The sequence below is a fragment of the Danio rerio genome, chromosome 19, assembly GCF_049306965.1.
Source record: "Danio rerio strain Tuebingen ecotype United States chromosome 19, GRCz12tu, whole genome shotgun sequence".
Classification (NCBI taxonomy): Eukaryota; Metazoa; Chordata; class Actinopteri; order Cypriniformes; family Danionidae; genus Danio; species Danio rerio.
In genome coordinates this window covers 7,026,862-7,054,705 of record NC_133194.1, presented here as the reverse complement: position 1 = coordinate 7,054,705, position 27,844 = coordinate 7,026,862, and the positions used below count along the sequence as shown (strand labels likewise).

The 27,844-nt window shown below is 38.7% G+C and overlaps 1 protein-coding gene across 2 annotated transcripts in view; it reads left to right on the top strand.

Annotated features, from left to right (window-relative positions):
* Positions 1-27,142, top strand: part of cica (capicua transcriptional repressor a) — a 48,969-nt gene extending 21,827 nt beyond the window's left edge. Inside the window, exons 10-20 of one of the 2 annotated variants that reach the window (XM_009294004.4) lie at positions 1,117-1,528; positions 7,386-7,522; positions 7,994-8,154; positions 10,183-10,370; positions 12,562-12,990; positions 15,431-15,588; positions 15,672-15,796; positions 18,647-18,798; positions 22,190-22,321; positions 22,402-22,527; positions 24,482-27,142. In XM_009294004.4, coding sequence (XP_009292279.1) covers positions 1,117-1,528; positions 7,386-7,522; positions 7,994-8,154; positions 10,183-10,370; positions 12,562-12,990; positions 15,431-15,588; positions 15,672-15,796; positions 18,647-18,798; positions 22,190-22,321; positions 22,402-22,527; positions 24,482-24,747 — 2,286 coding nt within the window. In that variant the 3' untranslated portion in view covers positions 24,748-27,142. Of the gene's footprint in view, positions 1-1,116; positions 1,970-7,385; positions 7,523-7,993; positions 8,155-10,182; positions 10,371-12,561; positions 12,991-15,430; positions 15,589-15,671; positions 15,797-18,646; positions 18,799-22,189; positions 22,322-22,401; positions 22,528-24,481 lie in introns of both variants that reach the window. The other variant, XM_003200533.6, reaches the window with a different exon arrangement.
* Positions 27,143-27,844: the final 702 nt, after the last annotated feature.

Genomic DNA, 27,844 nt, shown 5'->3' with positions numbered 1-27,844 from the left:
TAAAATATTAATATTTTAAGTATATATTTTTTCTACAGAATAAACCATCGTTATTTATTCATTCATTTATTTTCTTGTTTTATTAATCTGGGGTCGCCAAAGCGGAATGAACCGCCAACTTATCCAGCATATGTTTTACACAGGGGATGCCTTTCCAGCCGCAACCCATCACTAGGAAACACCCATACATTCTCATTCACACACTACGGACAATTTTAGCTTACCTAATTCACCTGTACCGCATGTCTTTGGACTGTGGGGGGAAACCGGAGCACCTGGAGGAAACCCTTGTGATTGCAGGGAGAACATGCAAACTTCACACTGAAATGCCAACTGACCCAGCCGAGGCTTGAACCAGCGACCTTCTTGCTGTAAGGCGAGAGCGTTACCCACTGCGCCACCGCGTCACCCATTGTTATTCACTAATCTGCTATATCCTGCCTAGTTAACCTAATTAACCTAGTTAAGCCTTTAAATACTTTAAATTATTATTAACTGTCATCATGGCAAAGATAAAATAAATCAGTTATTAGAAATGAATTATTAAAACTATTATGTTTAGAAATGTGTTGAAAAAAATCTTCTCTCTGTTAAACAGAAATTGGGGAAAAAATAAACGGGGGGGGCTAATAATTCTGACTTCAACTGTATATATTACAATCATGATTTTCGAAAGTATTACATCGCTTTGTAAATATTTATTATTACGATTTGTTGAGTCTCCCCATACAGTTTGATAGAGCGATCGTACTCTGAACTCGCTTTGCTTGACGTCACACTTAACAGCTACAAACAAAAACCTTCTTGGTGCTAAAATATTAGAACATAAGTTTGAGTTTTAACACCATGGGTTTTATTTACAGCAATGCATGAAATAAAAGAAAAAAATAGTTATAGTTTTAATGTGATCCTAGTAAAATACATAAATATGATGACAAATCAAAATTAAAGTTGTTGTATTTTTAAACAGATTTCTCTAATTGTCCATTACACATATTGGAATTCCAAGTAATGTAATTAACATCAAAATGTAATTTTCTGCCAAGTATGTGAATGAAATGATCAGAATATCTGAATATAATATTAATCTGATATCATGAATTGTCTTCTCTCCAGCGCACCTTCACACCTGTACTCCATTCCTCATTGACATTCACTCCAACTGCCAACAAACATGAAGACAGGCATGAAGAGAATCTGGCGAAAAAGAAAAAGCGAGGGCTGGGTGGTGCAGAGCTGGATAATGGCGGGCCCAAAGAAGGAGAAGGAGGAGGTGGAGGAGGGCAGGTTCCATTCCACGCCAATTCAGCCTCTGTTACTCATATAAATTCCACTTTGCTGCATGATGCGTACCATTCACAGGGCACCGTCAGGATGGCCCCCACTATAGTGACCAACGTTGTTCGACCCATAACTAGCACCCCGGTTCCCATCGCCAGCAAGCCAGTTGATGGGGGTGTGGCGGTCGGGACCCTTCCTCTAGACGGCAAGCCCAAGCTATTGATCGGTACCGGCGGTGCAGGAGGAGGTGGGTACTTTCCCTCCTCTTCTCCAAAACCTAGCGGTCAAGGAAGCTTAGTTACTGGTTTAGTCCTTGGAGGAACCTTTCCTAACCAACCCACCGTTCAGCTCATTACCCCACCCCATCCTACTCCATGCAACGGAGCCCCTAATAACAATGCAGTGCCCCTTCCTCTTCTCCATCATCAGTTTCTTCCCGCCACCTCTATTACGTCCCCTAGTGGGGGCAAACCTGTCACACAGGTGCAGTACATCCTTCCAACTCTGCCCGCAGCTGCCAATCCCAACAGTCCCTCCACCCAGCAGACCCAACAGCCCTCCAGCGTCCTGGCTTTACCCGGTGCCACACCCACCCATGTGACCCTAGCCAATGGAGTGCATTCAGGGGCGGGTCAAGGAATAAGATATGCTTCAGTCTCAGCAGTGGGCGGAGTCAGTCCTGGAGGAGGTGAGATTTAAGGTTCAGTTGTGGTGGTGAAATTTAGGCTGATGTATACTTCTGCATCGAGTGATCGCCGGTGTGTTCTGTTTGTGTTGCTCGGCCACTGTCGAAACGCTAGCTGGCAGCAGGTTTTTATGTTCCTCTGTGTTGTATTTCCTTGTGGCCGTTTTGTTTTTTCTGAACGCTACTTTAATGTACAAGTAACTAAAGTTCACTCATTCAGAGGCAGGAACTAGCAAACGTGCAACAACTTTAATCATAAGGTAAACGCAAAACAAAAGCATCCAAATTTAGCTCCTCCCCAGGACTTGACAGTAAACACTTGCTTTAAAAGACTAAAGGCTCCTACACACCGGGACGTTTTTAGTTTGTGTTTATCGGCAGTGTTTTACGAGACATTTTTCTGTGTTCAAACCCAATCGCTTTTCATTGGCGTCAAGCAAAAGAGTATGCAAAATCACTCTTTTGACGTTAGATGGCGCTGCACAACATTAAGCTTCTGACACCCGCTTATAACACAGAAGAAGAGTAGGAGAGGAAGTTCACACGTTTGTTTATAAAGTTACTGGTAACTCGAACAAGCATGGATGGTTCAAGCAGCAGCTTCTGCTCTAGCGATGAAGAAATGATTATTGTTTGCAATAAGCAGCTCCACGTTCATAACGCCTCTGGGCATCTTCTTCAATGTGCGCTCGCATTGACAGTTTTGCGCTTGAGCGCCTCCAAGTGCTGTTTACGGTAACTTCAGCAGGTCCGTGCACGTGAACAAAAAAAGTGCTGATCTGATTGGTGGAGAAGGTTTTGACGTCATGCGTCAAACAAAAAACGACCATGAGGTGTTTTTTTAAAAATGACGATTTTGCGCCTGGCGTTTTGCGCGTTGGTATGCATGATCACATTGACGGCCTTTATTTAGTTACGAGGCGTTAAACGTCGACGGAAAACGCGAGCAAAAAACGTCTCGGTGTGCACGGGCCTTAACTGTTCTCCCGCGACTCTCATCGCCTCCACACTCGTTAATGCTACCAAGCTGACCTATCACAGAGCTTGCGTTGCGCTTTAGTGTGTCATGTCGTTACATTTTTCAAGACGTGCCACGTGCGTGTCAGCCACGGTGAAGTGTATGCGACTGTGCGAAGGTTGTGCAGGACCATCTGCGCACACTGCAGAACATAAATCAGCCTTTAGACAAGACTAGCGAGTTTGGTCATGGGCTTCCCACATTGGCAACAGATCATTGTTGTAAATAGAAGTAATTATATGTCATTTTGGCGTTGTTTTAAAATAAATAACATTGACTTAATTAGTGTATGTGACTGTTCAAAGTTTTGAACCTGGAACACACCAATCTGACATCAAAGAATTAGCGGTGGAGCAAACCAGGTTTGCCGCCTCACATCAGCTGCATCTTTACATTCTGCTTCTTTAAACTGGCCTATTTGTGAGGTGTGTATTCTTAGTGTGTTTTATGATTTTAGATATTTGAATGTTTTTTCTATTTTGAATATATTATTTTTATTGTTACTCCAAACTGTATTTTTTTGAGTAAAGCACTTTGAGAATTTAGTTTAAAAGGCGCTATATAAAAATTAATTAATATTATTATTATCTAGTCCCATCTGAACCAAAAAGCTGTATGCATTCTATGTTTGTGTGAGAGGATGGATCTTTTCATACCCACAGATAGTAGTATCTATTATCATTCCACAAAGGGAAACTGGAACTAGTGACATACAAACCATAAACAAAGCAGCATTCATGTACCAATAGCATTACAGTTTCTCTCACTCACCACGGAGGGATCCAGTACATATTTGTACATATTATACAAATATGTCTGATAATCTGAAAATCTATATTTTGCAAATATTTTCAAAATGTGACCTAACAACAACCGACCTCTTAGCTCAACAACCAATCACAGCGCTCTTTTTCACAGACGGCTAATGCCGATTTTATATGCTGAACAGTGCTTCCCACAGGTTTGAAACATACTTGTGTTGGCAGCCAGATTAAAACACACCATTTAGCCACATCATATAAATAGTTAACTATATGTGAAAAGCAAAACATAATTTAATTTTTAACAATATTTTGATTTATTATGACACTATTATACACTGTTTCTTTTTTGATGGGTTAAAGCAGGGGTCACCAATCTCGGTCCTGGAGGGCCGGTGTCCCTGCAGGGTTTAGCTCCAACTAGTCTCAACACACCTGCCTGCGTGTTTCAAGTATACCTAGTCAGACCTTGATCAGCTAGTTCAGGTGTGTTTGATTAGGGTTGGAGCTCAAATCTGCTGGACACCGGCCCTCCAGGAACAAGTTTGGTGATCCCTGGGTTAAAGTAAAAAAAAACAAAAACAAAAAAACGTGTTGAAATAAAAAATAAATCTCTTTTAAGTTCAAAGCAAACTTGAAGAACGAACTTAAAACATTTTAGATATGCATATAAAATAGCCTATATAATATATTAACATCATCAAAATAAATAAAATAATCAGCAAATGAGAAATAAATGACAGGAAAGGAATATAAACAGACAATATCTCAAAGAAATTATCATAATTACAAGATTAAAACGTGTAGATTATTTAAATAAGGCAAATTAGTTGATTAACCATTACTAATGGTGTACAAATATTTTGCAGCCAGTTTAGACCTGTTATTTCATCCTCTTCGAGTTGTTTAGATTAGAAAAATTATTTATTCAATGTCAACGCTTCAGATTCAATTTGAATAAGTGACATCAAGCATTACCGAACTAAATTGTGGATCTGTTGGCGCTGGGTCAGCGGTATTGCTCTTTGCAGAAGTTGGGGATTTCTCAACTTTTCAAGCACCAACAGAAGTGTCAGCCAATCATTTCTCTTTATCCAAATACCCTAGCTCAGACAGTACCCAATTGAGGTCTAATTTCATTGGCTGACGCTACTATGACGATCGCATCCGCACCAAACTTCAGACATGCCTTCCGGCAAGCGTTGACGCCCGATGTAAATGTGCCACAAGGGCTTTTTCAGACCTGTAGATTGTTTGCTTTGTTTTTGCTTAGTTCAATTCACTGTCACAGGTTAATATTTAAAAGTCCATCAAAGTGTGCATTTGCAAGTCACATGGGAGTGAAACAGCCCTCTCATTGGTCAGAGTGCACGGTTATACATTTGTCATTTGCTGTTTATGCTTGTCATTAGCTCCCATTTCCTGCTGTGACTGATGAATGATATACATTTAATCATATTTAAAATGATTTCAGTAATTCATAAAGCAGTTAAAGTGCGACTCAAGGCTTCATCAGGAAGGCATTTTTGCAATTCACAGAGTAGAGCAATTGCACAACATAAGATGAAGCAGTGCTATTAGGTTTAAACTGCAGTAACTAATGCGCTCATTTACAGATCAGGCACTGCTTCATTTTATGTAGCACATTTACTGTTATGAAGGATGATATCTTTTCTTGGTCTTTTGGGTGATCGTTTTCTCACCCCAACCTTTTCTCTCACCTGCTCCAGAGACTTTTTGGGAATAGGTCGAGACACCTCCTTCTCAGATAGATTTTTTTTTAGTGCAGGTCTGAACACTATTATCATGTACATATACAGTGGGGGAAATAAGTATTGAACATTTCATGATTTCTCTAATAAAACATATTTCTTAATGTGCTGATACCGGATGTAAGTACCGGATGCAAAGGAAACAAAACTAATTATTTACTTATTAAGTAATGTGTAATAAAATTAAATGACACAAGGAAAAGTATTGAACACATGAAGAAAGGGAGCTGTAGACACGCAGTAAAAGTCCAGACAGCAGCTGAAATCTCAGTAGTTATTCAGCAATTATCCACCCTTCCTCATTGTAAATGAATATCAGCTGCTTCAGTCTAACATCTACATAAGCAAGATTATGAAGATGAAACCAAAGTGGACATTTCAGCAAGACAATGATCCAAAACACAGCCAAGGAAACTCTCAAATGCACATCCAATCATCTGACCCGAATCCAATAGAAAACACAAATTAAATATCAGATTTGATAGACGAGACCCACAGAACCATCAAGATATTTAAACTGTTGAAGTCTGTGAAAAAAAATTACACCTGAGAAATACATTTGACTTCATTCTCTATATGAGAGTTGTCTTTAAGGTGCCGTCACCAAAAAAGCCTTTTATATAAAGTACTCAATACATTTCAGTAGTTCAGTACTTTCTCTCTGTGTCATTCTATTGTTATTACACATAACTAATTTTTTCTAAATTATTTTGTTTCGTTTTTATGCTTGTATTGTTTTTTTTATTTTTTTTATTAAAATCTGGTTCAATTCCATGTCAACAGCTCCATTAGAAAACAAGTATTCCCATGTATTTCACCCACTGTATGTCTAAATGAACCTAACCAATGGAGAAAACCCAATAGGTTCTAAAACGATGAGCCAAAAAAACATCCAGTTTATTAGGATACAATCTAAAAAAATTTTGAAATAATCGTCAAAAAAAGAAAAGAAAGTAACTGATAACATTGATTATTTTGGCAGCACGAATATTTACAATTTCTTTAATACAGAGATGCACAAAGTCGGTCCACCATCCATTCTGAGAGAAGAGTGAGAATGATGGAGAGGGGTGGGTTGAATGCCTTTTTTTGTTGGGTCCCTTTCATCGCTGCTTGCAGCTTTAATCTGTTTGTTTTATTGCTGAGCTACAAAAAAAGCAAACTGAAATCTAATGTTTTAATTAAATGTTATAAATGAATTAGATTTTTAAAAAATGTAAATATTGTCACTATGCAGAAGACATTGGCGAGTAAATCAAGGCAAAAACTAGTGTAATTCTGTTTTAAATGAGATTCTTTTGTTTTCACTGTAATAAGTTTAATATAAAATGTAAAAAAATACTATATTGGTTAATATAACGCCATGTTTTCTAGTCTTCAATAGACATGTTTAAATATTATTAAATAAATTAGAAAATGACCCATGCCAGCTATATTTACCTTGCCTCAATCCAGTTTGGTTTTTGGCCCTTCATATGAAAATGTTTGGGCAGCCCTGCTTTAATAGCTTTGAGTTCAACAAGGCAAAACCTCTGGGTGTGAATCACCACGATTGAAATTTGAGCAGCTTTTTGAGTAAACGAATCCCAATATTTGAGTGAATTCTTTTCAATGATTCAGTCAAGTCAGTTCAAAAAATGACTCATTTATGAACAAGCCACTGAAATTCATTTCAAAACATGTGGGAACCCTGTAGTGTCCACATTCTTTAGCACGTTTGCATTCACGCCTTTTGAAGGGATTTAATGTGGTTTCTCGCTCTCACACCGAGCGGGATTCTGCAGACAGTGTTTGGCAAATTAGGCAGTTAGTTCATCAAGTCTATTCTCGGTCTGCGCTATATCAGTGGTGTTCATCTCTCTGCTCAGTTCAAGCGCAGTCCCCTGTCCTGCAGAGCAAGATGCTGGTTCCCATGGCAACTGTCGGAACAGGATCTACACCTCCGCAGCCAATTTCCCTGGTGGGCCCGCCTCTTCCTGTTCAAAACGGTGCTCCAGGAAGTAAGGTACGTTGCCTAGTGTTACTATCTAACTCTATTAACAACACCTATACAGTTAAAGTCAAAATTATTATTGTTTTTCAAATATTTTCCATTTGATGTTTAACAGAGCAAGAAATTTTGCACAATATTTGCGATAATATTTTTTCTTTTAGAGAAAGTCTTATTTGTTTTATTTTGGCTAGAATAAAAGCAGTTTTTTAACCATTAAAAATTTAACGTATGTAGATTTTAAACTGTTTTAAATCATAAAAATACCATAAAATGTTTGCAGATATTTCATAAACATGTTAAGTGAACATTTTCGTTTATCTGAAAAACAATGTTAAAGTCAGATATTCTGCTTTGAAAATGTGCATGTAGCGCATGTATATATAAAAATATATATAGGGGGGCTAATAAATCAGGAGGGCTAATTATTCCGAGTTCTCACTGCATGTATTGTATTTAAAACAGTCTGATTTGTACTCTTCTCAGATCATCCAGATCGCCCCAATGCCTGTGGTCCAAACAAACGTGCATCCTGGAGGATCAGTGCATACCAGCAGCTCATTTCCTGTGTCTATGCCAACCGCGAGTGTCATGGCCCCGGGATCCACCCCTCCTCAGACGGTGCTGCTGACGCCACCACCAACAAGGTTCTCCAATACCCACTGTCTCTTTTACACTGCTGCCAGATGGCGGAGTATTGAAACATAACCCAGACTAACCTCTAGTAACTCTGTGCCAACTAGGACATGCTCCTGGGTCAACATCCTTCTTGGTCGTGGGACAACATCCTATATACTGACAGATTTTAGGGATAGGGGGAAACCTAGGTTTAGGCTTAATTGATTTTAACGGAAACATTGGAAACAACTTGTTTGTTTGACAAGTTGACACTTTTTTTTCATTCATTCATTTTCTTTTCGCTTAGGCCCTTTATTAATCTGGGGTCGCCACAGCGGAATGAACCGCCAACTTATCCAGCACATTTTTACGCAGCGGACGCCCTTACAGCCACAACGCATCTCTGGGAAACATCCATCCACACACACTCATTCACACACACACACACACTCATACACTATGGACAATTTAGCTTACCTGTACCGCATGTCTTTGGATTGTGGGGAAACTGGAGCAAACGCAGGGAGAACATGCAAACTCCACACAGAAACGCCAACTGATCCAGCCAAGGCTCGAACCAGCGACCCAGCGACCTTCTTGCTGTGAGGCGACAGCACTACCCACTACGTCGCCCACTTTTTTTTTGGTCACTGAAAACTAAGATTCCATCCTTCTTCGCTGTGGAGACCCCTATTTAATATAGGGACTAAGCTGAAGGAGAACAAAAGAATGAAACAAATTTTTGGTTAAAACAATAAAAAAAATCTCAATAAAAATTATTTATGGTGTAAAAAATGTACACTTTCTTCTCATTTTAGAGGTAGACCTGATTAAGAGTTTAGCTGTGTCCCAAATTGCATACGTATGCAATATTCTACACCATTTTTTAGTTTAAAGAGTGTAAGTAGTGCGTTCACACTGAAAAGTGTAAGTAGAGTGTAAGTAGTGCAAGCACTTTAATTACCCAGGTGATGCACTCATTCAACTGGTAAAATGAAGTGTGTAATGTTGGACACTTCACACACTCAAAAACTGCAGGTTTGCTCACGTAGCGGAAGGGGCAGAGCTATAGAGCGCACATGTTGGATTGTGAAAGCAAATTTCTCCTACAAGAGTGATTATAGCGCCTCTCGTTGGTGACTGTGGTTATACTCATGGCAGGTATTATTTGATAGTGTGGTCATTTATTTCACTGATTTGGCAACCGTCAAACGTCATCAGGGACACAGTTTGAATTTCCGCCTAGTAAAAAAACATTAGTGCTTTTGTCTTCTAATGCTGTGTTTACACCAGATGCGGAACGCGTGGGTAAATCGTGATATTTGCGCATAAATAGCCGTGTGAACATTTGCATTTACTCGCTTCATTCATGTAGCAAACCCCGATTCATTCGCACGTCAAATCCGCTTCATTCTCACTTCAGAACAGACGCGGATTTGGGTGTTGGGCAGGGCTTCTGTCTGCCCGGTGACTCTAGCTTCCATGCTAAATGGCTAACATGGATTTTATTAAGAAAATAACAGTGTTGATGTGCTTTACGAAAGATGAAAAACATTGTCGATACGTTTAGGGCCATGTCTGAGTCCTCTAGATCCTTTCAAAGGTGCATCCAGCTCTGTGAGCTCATAAACTCCTCCAGAAACTTAACTAGGATGATTGAGGCTTTTAGCGGTGGTTCTGACTGAGCCAAGCCCAGTTTGATAAACTGTTGTCTGTATCGGATGGAGGATGTTTCTCCGGGACACCAACAACTGGCGCTATGTCACCATCACGCCCCTACAAGAGCAAGCTCCTAATTGGTTAACGCAAATGTTCGCTTAAGCTCAGATTTTTGAACTCAAGGGATTCGCGTGAAACGCGGGATAAGCGCATCAAACACGCAAAATGCTCAATTTGCTATTCGCGCGAATCGCGCCGCATGATGTCTATTCGCACGTTTGCATTGACTTAACATGTAATTCACTCGCGCTTGACGCTTCTTCCGCGTCTGGTGTGAACGCAGCATAAGAAAGAAGTCTTACTTTTTGCAACTCAAACTTTCTGCTTTTGTTGTTCAGGATCACTTATGTCCAATCAACACCTGGAGTCGCGGCTCCTTTGCCATTGGCTTCTACACCTGCGGTCTCCTCCACCCAGCAGGCCCCGTCACCCGCAGGTCCATCTTTTCTGCAATCTCCAGTAGCGACACTCGGGTTTACTGCAATTGCCCCTGCTGGACAGACCTTGGTTCAGCCTATTGTTGCAAGTGAGTACAACCTCTGACAACTCGCCACCACATACACAACAATGTACATACACCACCATTCTAAGTTTTTAATCTATAAAAGAAGCTAATTTTTCTTACCAAAGCTGCACTTATTTAATCAAAAATACAGTAAAAACTGTTTAATTGTGAAACATTATTAGAATTTGAAATAATTGTTCTCTTATTATAAATATTTTATTTTATTCCTTTGATTCAAAGCTGATCTTTCTTCATTATCATCATTATTATTCCAGTCTTTAGTATCACATGATGCTTCAGAAATCATTATAATATGATGTTTTGCTTCTCTAATATGACCAGTTGTTAGTGGTTGAAAATCACTAAGAATGATTCTCACAATTATCAGTGCTGAAAAAATATCGCCTTGCTTCAAAGTATTGTGGAAACTGATATATTTTGACTTTGTTTGATATAAAAAAAGCTCTTATCTGCAATGTCTTGTTTTCTTACATTAAAAATATTTTATATTTACTTTATTTTATATTTACAGTGGGGGAAATAAGTATTCAAAATGGCATTCAAAACCAAGGAAACTCTCAAGCGCTTTCGGAGAAAGAAAATCAAGCTGTAGAATGGCCCAGCCAATCGCCCGATTCGAATCCAATAGAAAAATACTAAATAAAGATCAGATTTGATAGACGAGACCAACAAAATCATCAAGAGTTTTACACACTGTTGAAGTCTGTGAAAAACTCACACCTGAGCAATTGATGTGACTTTTATATAATGTATTAAATACATTTCAGTAGTTCAGTACTTTATTTTCGTGTCATTCTATTGTTATTACAAAAAAGAAAGATTTTTTTTGTTTTGTTATTTTATGTTTTTATTGTTTGGGTTTTTACCAAAATCTGGTTTAATTCCATGTCAACAGCTCCTTTAGAAATATTATTCCCAAAAAAACATGACATTTTCATCACTTTTTTTCCCACTGTATATCATATACTTACTTTCATCCTTGAATAATTTATTATTATTTGTATATTGTAACAATTTACAATATATTGTAATTTATATACAATATATTTATATCATTATTATTATTATTATTATTATTATTATTATTATTATTATTGTGATCAATAAAAGAAAATAATTTTATTTAGTTTAGTTTCCCAAACTAACAACAACAGAAATAAATATTTCTTCTTTAGCAGATTGTGATACAAAAGTATTTGAAGTATTAGGTGACATTAAAGACATTAATCATGCTTAAAATTGACCTTTAAACCACAAATATAAAATAATAATAGTAAAATAATAATAATAATAATAGCAATAAAGTAACGGTTATTTAGTATTGCAAAAACATTTAACAACTTCACAGTTTTTATTGTATTTTTAATAAAATAAATGCAGCATTTGTAAGCAGATAAAGCTTATTATAAATGTTTTTTTTTTTTACAAATCTTACAGATTCCAAACAATTCCCTGATTTATTTAATTACAAAATACAGGAACATTCTTTTTCATGTTTATCTTGTCGGCTTAGTCCCTTTATTAATTCGGGGTCGCCACAGCAGAATGAACCGCCAACTTATCCACCCATGTTTTTACGCAGCAGATGCCCTTCAACCCGCAACCCATCTCTGGGAAACATCCACACACATACATACACTACGGACAATTTAGCCAACCCAATTCACCTGTACCGCATGTCTTTGGACAGTGGGGGAATGCGGAGCACCCGGTAGGAAACCCGTGCGAACGCAGGAAGAACATGCAAACTCCACACAGAAATGCCAACTGAGCCGAGGCTCGAACCAGCGACCTTCTTGCTGTGAGGACCGCACTACCTACTGCGCCACTGCGTCACATTAACATTGTGAAACTGAAATATTTTGACATACTACAGTAAATAACTCTTATTGTATTATTATATTCTTTTTGTGGTTTCAAGGTAAATTTAAGCATTAGTCTTAAGTGTCACATTATCCTTCAAATACAGTAGTATCACCATCTGCTAAAGAAGAAACATTTATTATTATTATTATTATTATTATTGTTGTTGTTGTTGTGTTTGGTCAGTTTGGGAATTGAATACAAAACCATTAAAAAGTACCATTACATATTTATTTACTTTTATTCATCACAATATATTATTCAAGAGTAAAAGTAAATACAAGTATAATTTAAAAACATGTCAAGCATGATCAAATTTGCTCCACAGGTCAGCCACCCCTTCTGGCTCCATGTCCACCTCCAAGCGGACTGACACAGAACACACAAGCCTCCACAGCCACTCGTCAGCTCGTGACCGCCATTTACCCTAGCGTTAGTTTAGCTGGAGGAGTCGTGTCAGTAACAGCCATGCCACAAAGCACATCAAGCCTCACATCAGCTCCAGCCTCATCATCATCATCATCATCAACGCCTCAAGCAAAAACCTCTTCAGTCACCGCTGCGCAGACACGCACACAGACAGATGCGCAGCCGCAGTCTCAGGTAAGCATGCAAATGGAAACAGAGAGAGGACCAGAAGCTAGAAAGGAGGTGGAGAAGCAGAGAGACCTGCTGGTGTCAAAGGATGGACTTCGGGCGCCACCCAGTGGTTCGGAGGATTCGGTGCAACCTGGATGTACATCAATCACACATAAAGGTAAATGCAACCTAGCTTCATTTGTATGGTAGCAAATTTAAGGATGATTATAATTTGATCACAGTATTTTTGTATGCATACATAAAAAAAACCAACTGGTCTCTTAATTATATGAATGCATATAAAACAGTAAGATTCAATAAATTACATAAAACAAAAATGGGAGAACGAGTCAGACCATCAAATAACAGCGGAAGACTGGACAGATATGTGTGTGACACATGCAAAAACCACAAACTCGAGAGCTTGGAGAGAGTTTGGATGGAAAAATCTGATGAAGTTCTTTAAACTCCTTTTTTTTCCCCCAATATGTTTATTGATTTTTTTCCTTTTCACCCCATCAACTAGGCATACAGACAACAATGCAGCCTACACAGCACATATCTACACCCTTCTTATATATATGTATATACACCCATACAAAAAAAAAAAAAAAAATTATAGTAATAAATAAATAAATATATATATATATATATATATATATATATATATATATATATATATATATATATATATATACACATACATACATACATACATACATACATACACACATATACACATATACATACATACACATACATACACACATATACGAACATACATACATATACAATATTTGAATTATATATATATATGTGTGACGTAAACAATAACACAATAATACAAAAGAAGAAGAAAAAAAAAGGTATTAATAAATAAAAAACATGTTTACAAACACACAGTTTACATAATATTCATAAGTTCTTTAAACTCCTAAACTCTCTGCATTGCGTACAGGTATTGAAAGTTTGGGCTCTTGTTGGAGAGAATGTAGGACCTCAATGTACTACCAGAAACCCTCATACAGTTATGTGATGCATTGTGTGTATGCTTTACCAAAAAGATATGTCTTTATTCTAGTTTTAAACTGAGAGAGTGTGTCTGAGCCTCGGACATCATCAGGAAAGCTATCTCTGAGTTTAGGAGCCATAAATGAGAAGGCTCGACCTCTTTTAGTAGGTTTTTGTATTCTGGGTACTACCAGAAATCCTGAGTTTTGAGATCTTAAAGAGTGGGTTGGATTGTAGCGAGGCAGAAGGTTGGTTAGAAAAACTGGAGCTAAAAGTGGTCCATCACCTACATTGGACAAAAGCAAAATTAGCTAAATTTTCACCAACCCTTGTTATAGATGTGAAGTAGAGATAGCTAATCACACACGTTTAAGTCATGTTCTAAACTTACCAAGCTCTGGCAATTATTATTTAATTACTTTTCAAATATTTTGCATGTATCAATTGACTCTTGCCCTATTGTAGTATTATTTGGTTTAATTACAGATCCGTTTGGACAATAATACCAAAAGTATAATTTATTTTTAACATTAATTGCTAGACATTTTATACTGCTCAAATGGAAGGACAAATTTCCTCCAACTTTTAGTCGTTGGATTGGAGATCTTGCGCACCTTTTACAAGGGAGAAGATTCAGTATTCCACCAGACGTTGCAGTGAAAAAAAATGTATCTTATTTGGCAGCCAGTGCTGACATCTAAAGAGCAAATAGATCCAAACTTAATATTTGCAGTCTGACCGTTGTTTTGTTTTTGTTTTCTTTCCTCCATTTTCTTTTTTTTCCTTTTTATCTATATTATTTTATTTCTTCTTTTATCTACTTATATATATGCATATATCATGATATGATGTAAAACAGATTAAAAATTTGCTTAATATGTTAACAAAATGTTAATAAAAAGATTTGAACAAAAAAGAAAAACAGGAACTAGATTATTTAAAGCTTTATAGGTAAGAAGCAATATTTTATAATCAATACGGAACTTGATAGGTGGCCAGTGTAGGGAGGATGAAATTGGGGTGATATGATCATATTTTCTAGACCTGGTAAGCATTTTGCACCAACTGAACTTTATTAATAGAGGATGCTGGGCAAACAGAGCATTACAGTAATCCAGCCTAGAAGTCATAAAAGCATGGACTAGATTTTCTGCATTTTTTTATTTTATTTTTACATAGGACATGTAATCATTAGTTTTAAAAGTGTTTTATTTTTATTAATATTTTATATTTCTACATATTATTTATCAAACATTTGCCCTGCCCTATCTAAAATTTCATTACATATGAATAAGTACATTTCTGTGTATATGCTTAATAATGTAAAGAGAAATAGCGCTTTGCACGTGGTCAATATTTATACACTATTAATTCATTGAATTTACACACATGATTGGGATCTTTATCAGGATATGAGATTACTTATTTTGTGATATGAAATTAATGGTCATATTGTCCAGCGCTTTTTTTTTTTTGCAACATCACAGTGATGCTACAAAAATTCTATTTTGGCCATTTCACAGTCACCATCAGCCGACAGGAAAAGCATTTGTCTACTACCGAATATGCTTGCAGTTCTTTAAAAGTCATGTTTAAATGTTTAACAGGTCAGCACTGCGAAGGGAAGGAGGGTGGAAAGAAAAGCAGTAAAACAGAGCGAGAGTTTGAGAGAGAAGTGGGAGGAAGTTCATCTCAGTCAGAGAGAGCAAGAGCAGCAGAAGGAGAGTCAGAGGCTCAAACTGAGACCAACAGCAAAGATGAAGAGGTAAGAAGCTTTTCTCACTTCTACAGTACAAATTTCATCACATACGTTTTGAACTTCACATTATTTATTAATGTTTCATTCAGGCAGCGTCAAAGGAAAAATCTGTTCTGGACCCCCCGCCGCCCCCTTTGCAGACTGACACCCCTTCAGCTAAAAAGATCAAGTTTCGTCCTCCTCCACTAAAAAGCACCACTGATTCTGGTGACAAGTGAGTGTCATTGCCTAAAATCAGTCAAATACAGTGTGTTTTATTATCAGGTGTATGTATATATGATGTGCAATATTCGAGGAACATTATATCACAGTATTTTCTTGATAATGATACTATTTTTTTGATATGTGTTTTTTTTTTGATTTATTGGCAGATTTAGCCCTTAATCACACCAAACTCATTTTTTGCAATAAGAGACCTTTTTTAAATGGTTTTCTAATTGCTGTGAGCGTATTTGATTTTCTTGATAATGATAGTCATACTATTTTTGCTATGTAACAATAATAATAATAATAATAATAATAAATAATAATAATTCCTTACATTTATATAGCGCTTTTCTGGCGCTCAAAGCACAGTTTTGGGGGGAATCTCCTCATCCGCCATCAGTGTGCAGCATCCACCTGAATGATGCAACGGCAGCTGTATTGCGCCAGACCACACCCCAGTTGATTGGTGGAGAGAGTGATGAGGCCTATTATGATATGGGGATGGTTAGAAGGCCATGATAGACAAAGGCCAGTGACCAGGATGCCGAGGTTATGCTGCGTTCACACCAGATGCGGCACGCGCATCAAGCGCGAGTGATTTACATGTTAAGTCAATGCAAACGCGCGAATAGACATCCTGCGGTGCGTTACGCGCGAATGGCGCAGCGTGAATGACGCAAATTGCGCGAATGGCGCGAGGCGAATTGAGCGTTTGACGCGCTTAACTAGCGTTTCGCACGAATCTCTCGATTTCGAAAATCTAAAAACCTGTTGTCGGTGTTCCGAGGGAAATCCTCCAGCCTTCACCAACAACAGTTTATCAAACTCGGCTTGGCTTAGTCAGAAGCACCGCTGAAAGCCTCTGTCATCCAGGTTAAGTTTCTGGAGGAGTTTATGAGCTCACAGAGCTGGATGCATCTCTGAAAGAATGTAGTGGACTCAGACACGACACTAAACGTATCGATGCTGTTTTTCAGTCTTCATAAAGCACATAAACACTGTTATTTTCTTCATAAAATCCATGTTAGCCTTTTAGCTATGAAGCTAGAATCTTCGGGCAGACAGAAGCCCTGCCCATCATGCGAATCCACGTCTGTTCTGATGTGAATTTGACACGCGAATGAAGCGAGTAAACTCAAATGTTCACCCGGCTATTTATGCGTGAATAACGTGGTTTATCCGTGCGTTCCGCGTCTGGTGTGAACACAGCATTAGACCGCTAATTTTTTTCGCAGGACATCCCGAGTTTTTTTTATCGACCACATAGAGTCAGGACCTAGATTTAACGTCTCATCCAAAAGATGGCGCTCACTGAGCAGTATAGAGTCCCTGTCACTATACTGGGGGATTGAGATGCACACAGACCACAGGTTGAGCGCCCTTTACTGGTCTCACTAAAACCACTTCAGGCAGCAACCTAGCTTTCCCATGTGGTCTCCCATTCAGTTACTGAGCGGGCGCAGCCCTGCTTAGCTTCGGTGGGCGACCATGGGAAAGTTGCAGAGAGCTAGCTGCTGGTTATGTGTGTTTTTGTTGTTATATGTTTGCAGATTTGATCACACACAAATGTACTTTTTGTGATGAGAGGTGCCTTTTTTAAATGGTTTTGTAATTGGCGTGAGCATTTTTTATTCACCCATACACTCTCTCACCCTCTCATTCAAACTCTACAGCCAATTTAGTTCATACAATTCACCTATAGCGCATGTCTTTGGACTGAGGAGGAAACCAGAGCATTTGGAAAAAACCCACGCCAACACGGGGAGAACATGCAAACTCCACACAGAAATGCCAACTGGCCCAGCTGGGTCTCGAACCAGTGACCTTGTTGCTGTGAGGCGACAGTGCTAACCAATAAGCCACCGTCCCGCCTACGTGTGTTGTATGATTTTTTGCTATGTGTTTTTTTACTGTGGTATATTTACCGATTTAGACCTTGATCACACTGAACTCGCTCTTTGCGATGAGAGGTGTCTTTTTTAAAATAGTTTTCTAATAGCCACAAGCGTTTTGTGCGCTGCTTATGCGGGATTCACATTTTTGCCGTTGTGAGTTATGCGTGTACGGTCTAAAACATTTTTACTTTGAGCGGAAAAAGCGCGATACTTCGGTCACGTCTTTTTATTGTCCAATCAAATGAAAGCAGAGGTGGGGTTTCCAATGAGGTGACAGCAGTGTTTGTGTTGTCAAGATGACTACGTAGACTTTTAAAAAATGAGGAGAGACTAGTGGTCGGAGTTTGGAGTTATCTAGAGCTGTATGACTTCACAAATCCTGAATATCACAATATTATTAAATATTACAATTATAACAATGTCAACAGCAGCACAATACTCAGCTGATTCAGTGGTTGCCTAGCGACATAAAATACGCAGCACCGCTCTTTTTTTCTTGTCAACAAAAATAGGCAGCATGGTGCGTTCTCAGAACGAAAAAGTATTCAGCCCATAGGTCTGTCATTGGTACTGCCAGTAGGTGGCGACAAGCTCAAGTTTTAACTTGTGATTATGAATCATTCATTTGAAAGATTTGTTCAAAATGAATGATTTGTTTAGATTTAATAATTAGAAAATTTTATTCAGATTTGAAAAACAGAAACAAATATTAGTTATTTTTCCATTTACTAACTTCAAACATTTCTTCTAAAATGATTGCTTTTATTAGAGACTTTGAACATTTGACCTTTTACACCATACAGCTTGAACACCACATTACACTTAATTCCTGCTTCTAAAAATCATTAAGTACTGTACATTTTTAAAACACAAGTGGTTCTCTTTTTTCATGAGGTCTGGTGATTTGACAGTTGTCGTTGTGATTATTTCATTGTCTAAAAGTTATACTGGCTTTTTCTCAGGGCACTCTTTGGCTCCTCTTTCGAAGAGCGTCTTAAAGAGCTCCCGGAGTTCAAGCCTGAAGATGTGCTGCCCTCTCCCAATCTTCAGAGTCTGGCCACTTCCCCTAGAGCCATACTTGGAAGTTACCGCAAGAAGAGGAGGAACTCCACAGGTCAGAGCTAATATAATATAAAATACGACCTAAGATAATGAGCAGTCAAGCACCACATTTTACACATGTAGCAGCAGATTTACTAACAGCTAGCTCACTCCAGCGTTTCAACACAGTTTTGGCAATAAAAAACAACTGTCAGGATTTACTACAGGCAAGCACTGATAAATTAGCAACCAAAAAGCGTAGATATTTATTTTTGCAGCTTAGTCTATTACAAATGTGTTTGTAGGAGTTTCCCTTTTAAAGGGAACTGTGCCACATGATTTGCTAAGGTTTACAGTAGCCTGTTTAGTGGCATATGCGCCGTTATCGAAATCTCAAAACAAAGAATGTCTTTAACCTGTTTATGCTAAAGAATTTTCTCTTCGGATCTGGCTGAAGTGTTTTTCCTCTTTTATTCATTTAGCAGAGGATTTATCTAAAGCCACTTACAAATGAGGATAAAAGAAGCACTTCAGATCAACAGAGAGTAGCAGTATATAAATGCTATGACAAGTCTACTTTACTAAATCTACAAGGTTGGGGGCTTTGAAAGAGAGGAGAGAGTGTGTCCAATAGATGGTTTGTCAAGCCCTGTGCACAGTGTTTTCAAGAAGTATGAGGTACATATAAGAAGGTGCATGTGAAAAGGAAAAGAGTCTCACCTACATGTGGTTTGTCCCACTCAGCTCAGATGTGCAGAGCACACTCAGAATGGCGTTTGGACTTGTTGCTGATAACAGTCTGGATTATTCTTTTCTTCTTTGGTCCGGAGCACATGGCGTGCATTTCTCCCAAAAAATACCTGAAATACTGATTCATCTGACCATAGAAGACGTTTCCACTGAGTCATGATGCATGCCAGATGCCTCCGAGAAGTCAACGGCACTTCTGACAATGTTAACATAGGGCTTCCTTTTGACACAGTACAGTTATCACAGGCATTTGTGGATGTAACTATGTATTGTGGTATGTGATAAAGCCCACGTGGTGATATCACTTATAGATGAAAAAGGATTCTTGATGCACTGAGGGATCGGAGATCACTGTTGTTCAGCTTAGGTTTGCGCCTTTGTCCTTGAAGCAGCATTGACTTCTGCTTAAAATGATAAAGCAATGTAATGAAAGCTTGAAGGGTGACTGATATCATATCCCGTGACACAAAAAGTGCACTCTTCTTGCCAGTTAGATCAGAGTTTACTTTGACAAATTTATGAAATGTTAATATATTCGCCATTTAAATGTTTGGTTTAGAATGAATCAAACTGGCTGTTTCTCAATTCCAAGAACGCAGAGAACGAACTTGCATTCTTGTGGAGACCGGTCTTGCCAGGTGTCCTCGGAAGAACGAACTCAGGAGACCGCGAAAACAGAGAACACTGTGAGAAATTAAATGCTGCGTTCTTCCTGACGGTCACATGACCTTCACGCATTTTAAATGGAAATTATTTAAACATTACAGCACTCATACAACCATTTATTGTTTTTCCCCTCTTCAAAATATATACTTTGCATAAAAACATTATAAATATACTCTGCACAATATAAATAAAACACTTTTTAATACGAATTTCACCGAACAAACATCCTTAATGTGTTTATTCCTTTATTAAGATATTCATGTTAATGTTTACTTTCACCGTTTTATTTAGGGAAACTCCTGAGGTAAATAAGTGATATCTCTGAACTTTAATAATAAATCTACATAAAATGTGGTGCTTCCCATCTCCAGTCGCAATGACTTCTGGGACTTCCAGAGTGAGTTCGGTGCTCAAGTCTGCATCAGTGCGTCCTCGATATCAAGAACACATTCGGGAAGTTTCACGCGTCCTCCGTACTTGCGGTCTTGAGTATTGGAACTGAACTTTGGCAGCTGATGATGACGTTGCACGAGAACGAGGAACAAGACCGCTGAAGAACGCATATTGAGAAACAGCCACTGTCTTAATTTGAGCTGATATTGGCAGATTTATTTATTTTTTCATAGTGGAAACTAGTTACAACATCTATGTTCGCTAATCAATAGAAAGACCCGCAGAACTTTAAACTCCCCATTGATGCTTTCAGGGTGTCCTCTAAGCTGCCCTTATTCAGTAAATCTGTCTTCTAGTTTCCTCTCTGCCTCACGTTTTCTTTTTCATGTGCTTTTGATCTCCCCTTTCATTCAGCTGTGCATGATTTGGCTCCTCCTTATGTTTGTGATTTTGTTTCCCCTTCATCATCATCCCCATTCAAAATTTAAATCTATGGGACAAGGAGTCTTCTCTTATTTTACTCAGAGGTTATAGAGTGCACTTCTGTTGAATGTTCAAAGTACTTTAAAGAAAATGCATCACTTTAAAATTCCTTACCACTATTATTCTGGCAATTAGGATTTTAATTTGATTCATTTCGATGTTTTTTTATTGTTTCACATATTGTACTTTTTATTTTAATTGTTGTATTTTTATAGTTTGTTGTGGAGCTTTAGGTTAGAGAAAAGCACTATTTTGTAAATAAAATGTGTTATTATTTGCAATCAAGACACAAGTATTCAGTTTAAATTGCAATTTAAAGGTTCAACTAAGTTAAATAGGCAAGTTATAATAAGTAAGGATAATGATGGTTTGTTCTGTAGGCAATCTAAAAACAAATATTGCTTTAGGAGGCTTATAATATTGACCTTAAAATGTTTTTTATTTAAAAAATAAAAACTGCTTTTATTCTAGCCAAAATAAAACAAATTAAACTTTCTCCAGAAGAAAAAATATTTTTGGAAATACTGTAAAAAATTTCTCGCTCTTGTAATTGTCTTTGGGACAAACTTTAAGAGCCCCTCTTATACATTGAAAAGGGTCATATTTTGGTTTTGGAGGTCTCCAACAACAGGCATTGTCTTAAAATATGCATTTATTCTTACCTAATTATCCCAGTGACTCCCATATAATTTGTTCAGCGTTTCTTTTGTTCCTAAACCCCTCCATAGCCCGATGCTAATTTGCGGCGATTGGACTGATAACAGTCTGTTGTGATTGGTCAACTGCGTTCAGCGTGAAACAGAGTGAAATGCCCACCACGGCTTATCAACAGTATTGAAATAGTCAGAGTGCAGAGTGTATGTGTGAGCCTACCCGCCAACACTCTTTTTTTTTTTTCTCTCTTGTTTTACCTGGGAGTTTCCCGTATTTCAGACCCGTCACCCTCCCGTTTTGTTATTTATCCCAGGAAAACTCCAGTAATTTCAACCATGAAAACCCATAATTATAGCTCTTTAAAAAAGAAAAAAAATAATAGCAGGGCACATAATTGTGACTTATATTATATATAACTGTATATCACACACATTTATAATTTATTTTGGTTGCGATTAACCACGATTAATCTTTTCCCAACACTAAATATCATCTTTTTTTTTTTCTCCATCCTGCAGATCTAGACTCCACCGATGACCCCACTTCACCGAGAAGGAAGAGTCGTCGTCTGTCAAGCTGCAGCTCCGAGCCCAACACACCCAAGAGTGCTGCCAAGTGCGAAGGGGACATCTTCACCTTCGATAGAACTGGTAGGTTCATTTTTATATGAACGCAACTTTATTAACCCATACATGAACATAAATGCATTTGGGTCTTCTGTGTTCATCAGTTGGAGAGACCGAGCATATTTTAGAAGAGCTGGATCGCGTGCCGCCGTCCTCTCTGCGTCGGATGCTGGATCAGCGGCGTGCTCTCGTCATGCAGCTCTTCCAGGAGCACGGCTTCTTCCCCTCAGGTAAAATCAAGATACTCCTCTTCCAGTATAGAATAGTGTTGTACTGATACTGGAATTCAATGCCAATCGATATTGAAATTTTCAAAACGTCCATTTCCTGCTAACATTTGAGCGGCATTCTTATAGCCCGTTTCCACTGAGTGGCACAGTACGGTACAGGTCACCTTTATCAGGCTGGCATTTCCACTGCTAAAAGGGTACCAATAGTGGGCGTGGTGTACGACAAAGTTTCAGTCAACGTCAGTCAAAAAACAGATGCTTTATACACATAAATACTTGCGTATAAATGTTCATCACTAACCTTACTTTGAACAAAATGTATTATAACTGCAGATCAATACTATAAAATGAAATAGCCTACTGTAACATCTGTGATTATTTAAAATAAATAAAAACTACTCACAGCATACATTTAGTCCTTATTTGGGTTCAAAAACAACATGCAACATATAGCTCACATTAACGAATCATCTGTATCTTTAATCATCACCAGCACTTGTGACCTCTGTTCCGTCATTCCAAGTTCATAATAGTCTAAAAGGTGATGATGATAGTTAAACATGGCAGTTTGTTCATGTTTTAGGTTGAAAATCATTTGCTCCTTTGTTTTTTTAGGCTTCTCCTTTGTTTTTTTGCGCATCACTCTTGCGTTTGTCCGTTTCTGAAAGAATGTCAGAAGCACTTCAATCATGCGCACGTTAACGTTGTTATTATTATTAGCTCAAGAAGTTCATTAATTTAAATATAGACGCATGGCTCGCGCAAGCAAAAAAGCGAAACTGCTCGCACTTTAGACGTTTGCGCTCGGGTCGACCATGGCTTGTTGTTATATGTATATATTATTATGGTGTAATGTCTCTGCAGTGTATTTAAAAATAGCGCTTCCTTTGTTTTCATTCTCCTGGCTTGTTGTACGAGTGACGTATCTCTGTAAACCAATAGCATTCAGCTGCCCGTCTAGCTCTGTCTTTTGGTACCCTTTTGTCGTGCTAGGTATCCTTCCGAAAGGGTACCCAAAAAGTGGTGCGGTACGATTCGCTTTTAGGTACCTTTTGACAGTGGAAACAGCCATAAAAGCGCACCAAACTGTATCGTACCACTCATTGGAAACGGGCTGTTAAACGGCACTAATTTGCCATTGCGTTCATGTGCTCAACAGAAAAGAATGTGATTGGCTGTGAAGCAGACCCGTGCAGAGACCGTCCAAAGGGCATGTGCAGGATACTTTTTTTTTTTTGAAGAGCGGGGGGGGGGTTGTTGTTGTTGTTGTTGTTGTTGCGCGCGCGCGCGCGCGCGCGTGTGTGTACTCAAGAGCGGTGTTGTCGCGCGCCTAATGAAGGGCGGGACCGAGGGTGTGCCTCGTCGCGGGGGCACTTTTGATCATTTTGGAAGGGCACTTTCCATCCAAGACTAAAAAGGGCATGTGCACTGCACAGGTTGAGCCCTATGTGTGCACGTGCCTGCTGTGAAGGTCATCAGTTCACCGAACTCACCTCTGTTTACTGAGTGTAACCACAGACACAGGGGCATTGGAGTGTTTCAAAGTCATGTCGATAAGTTAGTTTGTCTATAAGCTGACATAGAAGTGATCCGCTGATGATTCGCTGCTTTAAAATGCTGTTTAAAAAGCGCTGTTTAAGAATGTGCTCAACAGCACTCAAATGTTAGCGGGAAATGGGCAGTTTTATAATTTCAGTATCGACTTTTACCGAATTCCAGTATCGTGACAACACTAGTAAAGAAGAAGATGCAGATTTTCTCTCAAAGGCAACCAAATGTACATTTGGATAACAACTATGGTTTTGAAAAGCAATCCAATCAAATGCATTCTGGACCAGTCAACCACCTCTGGAAGTCTAAACCAATAGCCCCGGTTCACATGTGTATTAATTGTCATCTATGTGTGATTTTTAACAATGGCGTACATAAACGAGGCCTTTTTTTTCTGTTACAGCGCAAGCCACCGCTGCCTTCCAAGCTCGCTACTCGGACACATTTCCCAGCAAGGTTTGCCTGCAGCTGAAGATCCGTGAAGTGAGGCAGAAGATCATGCAGACCGCCGGCAGTACTGAAATCACAGGAGGCGTGGCCGGCGGAGGCTCAGACTCCACCTCTGCACCCGGACCATCCAATCAGGCGTCCAGGGAGAATTCTGAGCCAGACGAAAGAGGCAGGGAGGAGCCAAAGAAAGACACGGGCGACCCGCAGGAGTCCAGATGAAGAACGAAAGAGAAGAATGGAAGATGAATGTAGGGATGGATTATAGAAATGTGTAAAAACCATTTCCACTGACGTTACAGCACTTAACGTGGATTTTGCTTCATTTCTAATTGAGCTGATTTCGTTGCCATTGCGTTCACTTTGCTGATGTTCTGTTGTTACACACACAGACACACACGTACATGTTCACACACACACGTTATGCAATTACATAACAATATCACTTTTACTCTCGCACAAGGAACTATTACATAGGGGGCATGGGGGTCGCTCTCATTTGCATACGCCACTCGTTTTAGCCAGTCATTGGTCCAGCTCTGCGCTAGGGCGTGGCTTCACTTTCTGTCCGAATTTTAGAGCCCTTCAATGCTGCACCACAGGCAGCACCAAACCAGCCTGTCTGCACATGCTCAGTAAAGCCCCGCACGGGGCTAGCACAGATTTTTATCGAACGGACTGAATGTTTTAAAAGAGAAATTAGACTGTTTGAGGTACCGGTAACTTTCAATCCAAAACAGGGATGGGGTTGGGGGTGGGGGACAAATGCGCTTGCACTTTCATTTGTAGAGACCGAGGAAAGCAATAGCCAGGGCGGAGAAGGGTCTTCGTGCAAATGTTACACCCCCCAAGTCGGGGTACATGCATCGGCTGTTACTGTTCTTCAGCACGGGCTGTAAATCCACAACAGCTTTTTTATTTTTCTCCCAGAAGCAACAAACTCAAAAATCACGTAGACCAGCGGAGCAGAAAACAGAGGCTACGGCGACCGCCACAATCACATAACAACAACAACACAGCACACTCAAAGCAGAGAGGAAAACATTGTCCTAACCTCGGAAGAATCATTCAAAAGGAGACGAATAGAGACACTACCCCTCTTTGAATCAACGTGTAGTTATGCTTTGTCGTTTTGTTGTTGTGTCGTAACGGTGGAACTGACTGATATCTCTTTTTTTATTTGTATTAGCTTGCGCCTCTTCTTCTTACTCTAGTAATACTTTCAGCATGGACTAATCCAGCTAGCTAAGTGTCGGAGCGAATACGTGGAAAAACAAGAAAAAAGACTGTGTTTTAGCCTCTTAGCTGAAGCTCCTCTTCTCTGGCCGCTGACGTAGGCTTTTCCCCGTACACTGTATATATATATATATATATATATAAATATATATAAAAATATAAGCGTGATGGCAGGGGAGGGGGGCCGAGGATGGGCACGAGGCTCTCTCTGTGTTCTTTCCCTCCTTTCTTTCGTTCTTTTTTTATATTTCAATCAGGTGTTTGCACAATATATGGTCTTAGACCATGATTTAAATCAGGAAAGTATTTGTTTTTAGATATTTAAAAACTAACCAACGACTTTGTTCCATTACGTTTGATTCTCCCTTTCCGGATCCCGAAAGGAAAGCTTTTGTTTTCTCTTTAAGACTTTTAACTGAAGTGTTGATGGAAAGCGCCACTTTAAGCGCTGGTCTGGAGTCAGAATAAGCTTTGTAGTCGATTTAGGATTACTCAAGGGAAAGCTGACCCGAGACCAGCGCTGGGGCGGCATTTCTCAGGATCTCCTCTTTCTTACTCTGCCTCTTCTTTCATTGGTGCAATAGGACGTGGGTGGGATTATTTTTCTCTTGAAGTAGACGAGTGACCTGTTAGTGCCATAGATTTTCACTGTACAAGCTGTAATAAAATGATCTATATATTGAAAAGAGCGTGAGAGGGGAAAAAATCAGAAGCAAGTATCGAGAGAGAAATCCAAACTGAACAAACTAAAATCCGAAGAAGAAAAAAAAATGACAAAAAAAAAGTAACTTAGCACTTTCTTGCGTCTGGTTTTGCTGAAAGAGAAGGAGTGATGAGTATAAAATGCTACTCAGTCTTCACTTGAATGTGTGACAATATAAATGTATAAATATACCTATATATTTCTATATGTTCATGATATACAGATGTCTGTGTGTGTGCGAGCGTACATGCTTATACATTACATGCACCTTGACAAATCTGACTTACTCCCAAGCAAATGCTATTCATATCCTAAATCCCCTTCCCCTCCAAAAAAAGGCATTGGCACCACATCTAAGGACTGTTAGCATATGCCTGAGAACTGGTGGCTACTGACGTGCCAGAGGAGATATCAGCATATGTAACCATTCAATTCTGAACTTAATTTACCTGGGCTTTCTTTCCCTTCCTCAGATGAAAGCTTGCACACACACACACACACACATACCTGCACATGTATGCGTGTACACCTTATGATTGTGTATCCAATAAACTGTCTTTACTTTGGAGAAGGAGTTTTAGAATGAGAAAGGTGAGTGTAAACTCATCAACAGGCATGTTGACCATGTGCAATATTTCTAAACAAGAGATTATTGAAAAAATTAAAGACCTAATACAACGCCCGGCTTTCGTGTGGTGTTTTTGGGATGTATGATTTATTATCATACGTTATTTTTTTTTTATATTAAAAATGACATTAAAATACATTTAGATTAAAATATTATCATTGTTATTTTTTTTCAATATCATTAAATAAATCAAATAAAAATGTTTTAACATCTATTTATTACCTCGATTAGCCCTCAAATGTTAGGATTTATATGTTTTATTAAAATTAGTTCTATTTAGTTTTGTACATCTTTCATTAGACGTTATTAATTTGTTTCATTTAAGTATATTTATTCACAATTTTAATTCATTCATTCATTTTTGGCTTAGTGCCTTTATTAATCTGGGGTCGCCACAGCAGAATGAACCACCAACTTTACACAGCGGATGCCCTTCCAGCTGTCTTTGGACCGTGGGGGCATCAGGAGGAAACCCAGTCCAACATGGGAAGAACATGCAAACTCCACAAAGAAATACCAACTGACCCAGCTGGGGCTCAAACCTGTGAACTTCTTGCTATGAGGCGATCGTGCTCTGCCACTGTGACACCTCCACATTTTTTATATTAATATATTTTTTTGTTCATTCTTTATTATTATGGTATTGAATATTATTATGGTTTAATTCAGACTCATAATTTTGAAACAGATCTTTCTGTAATGTTTTCTGTATCTGACTGACTTTTAAAAAAGTCAATATAATTTCGATTTAT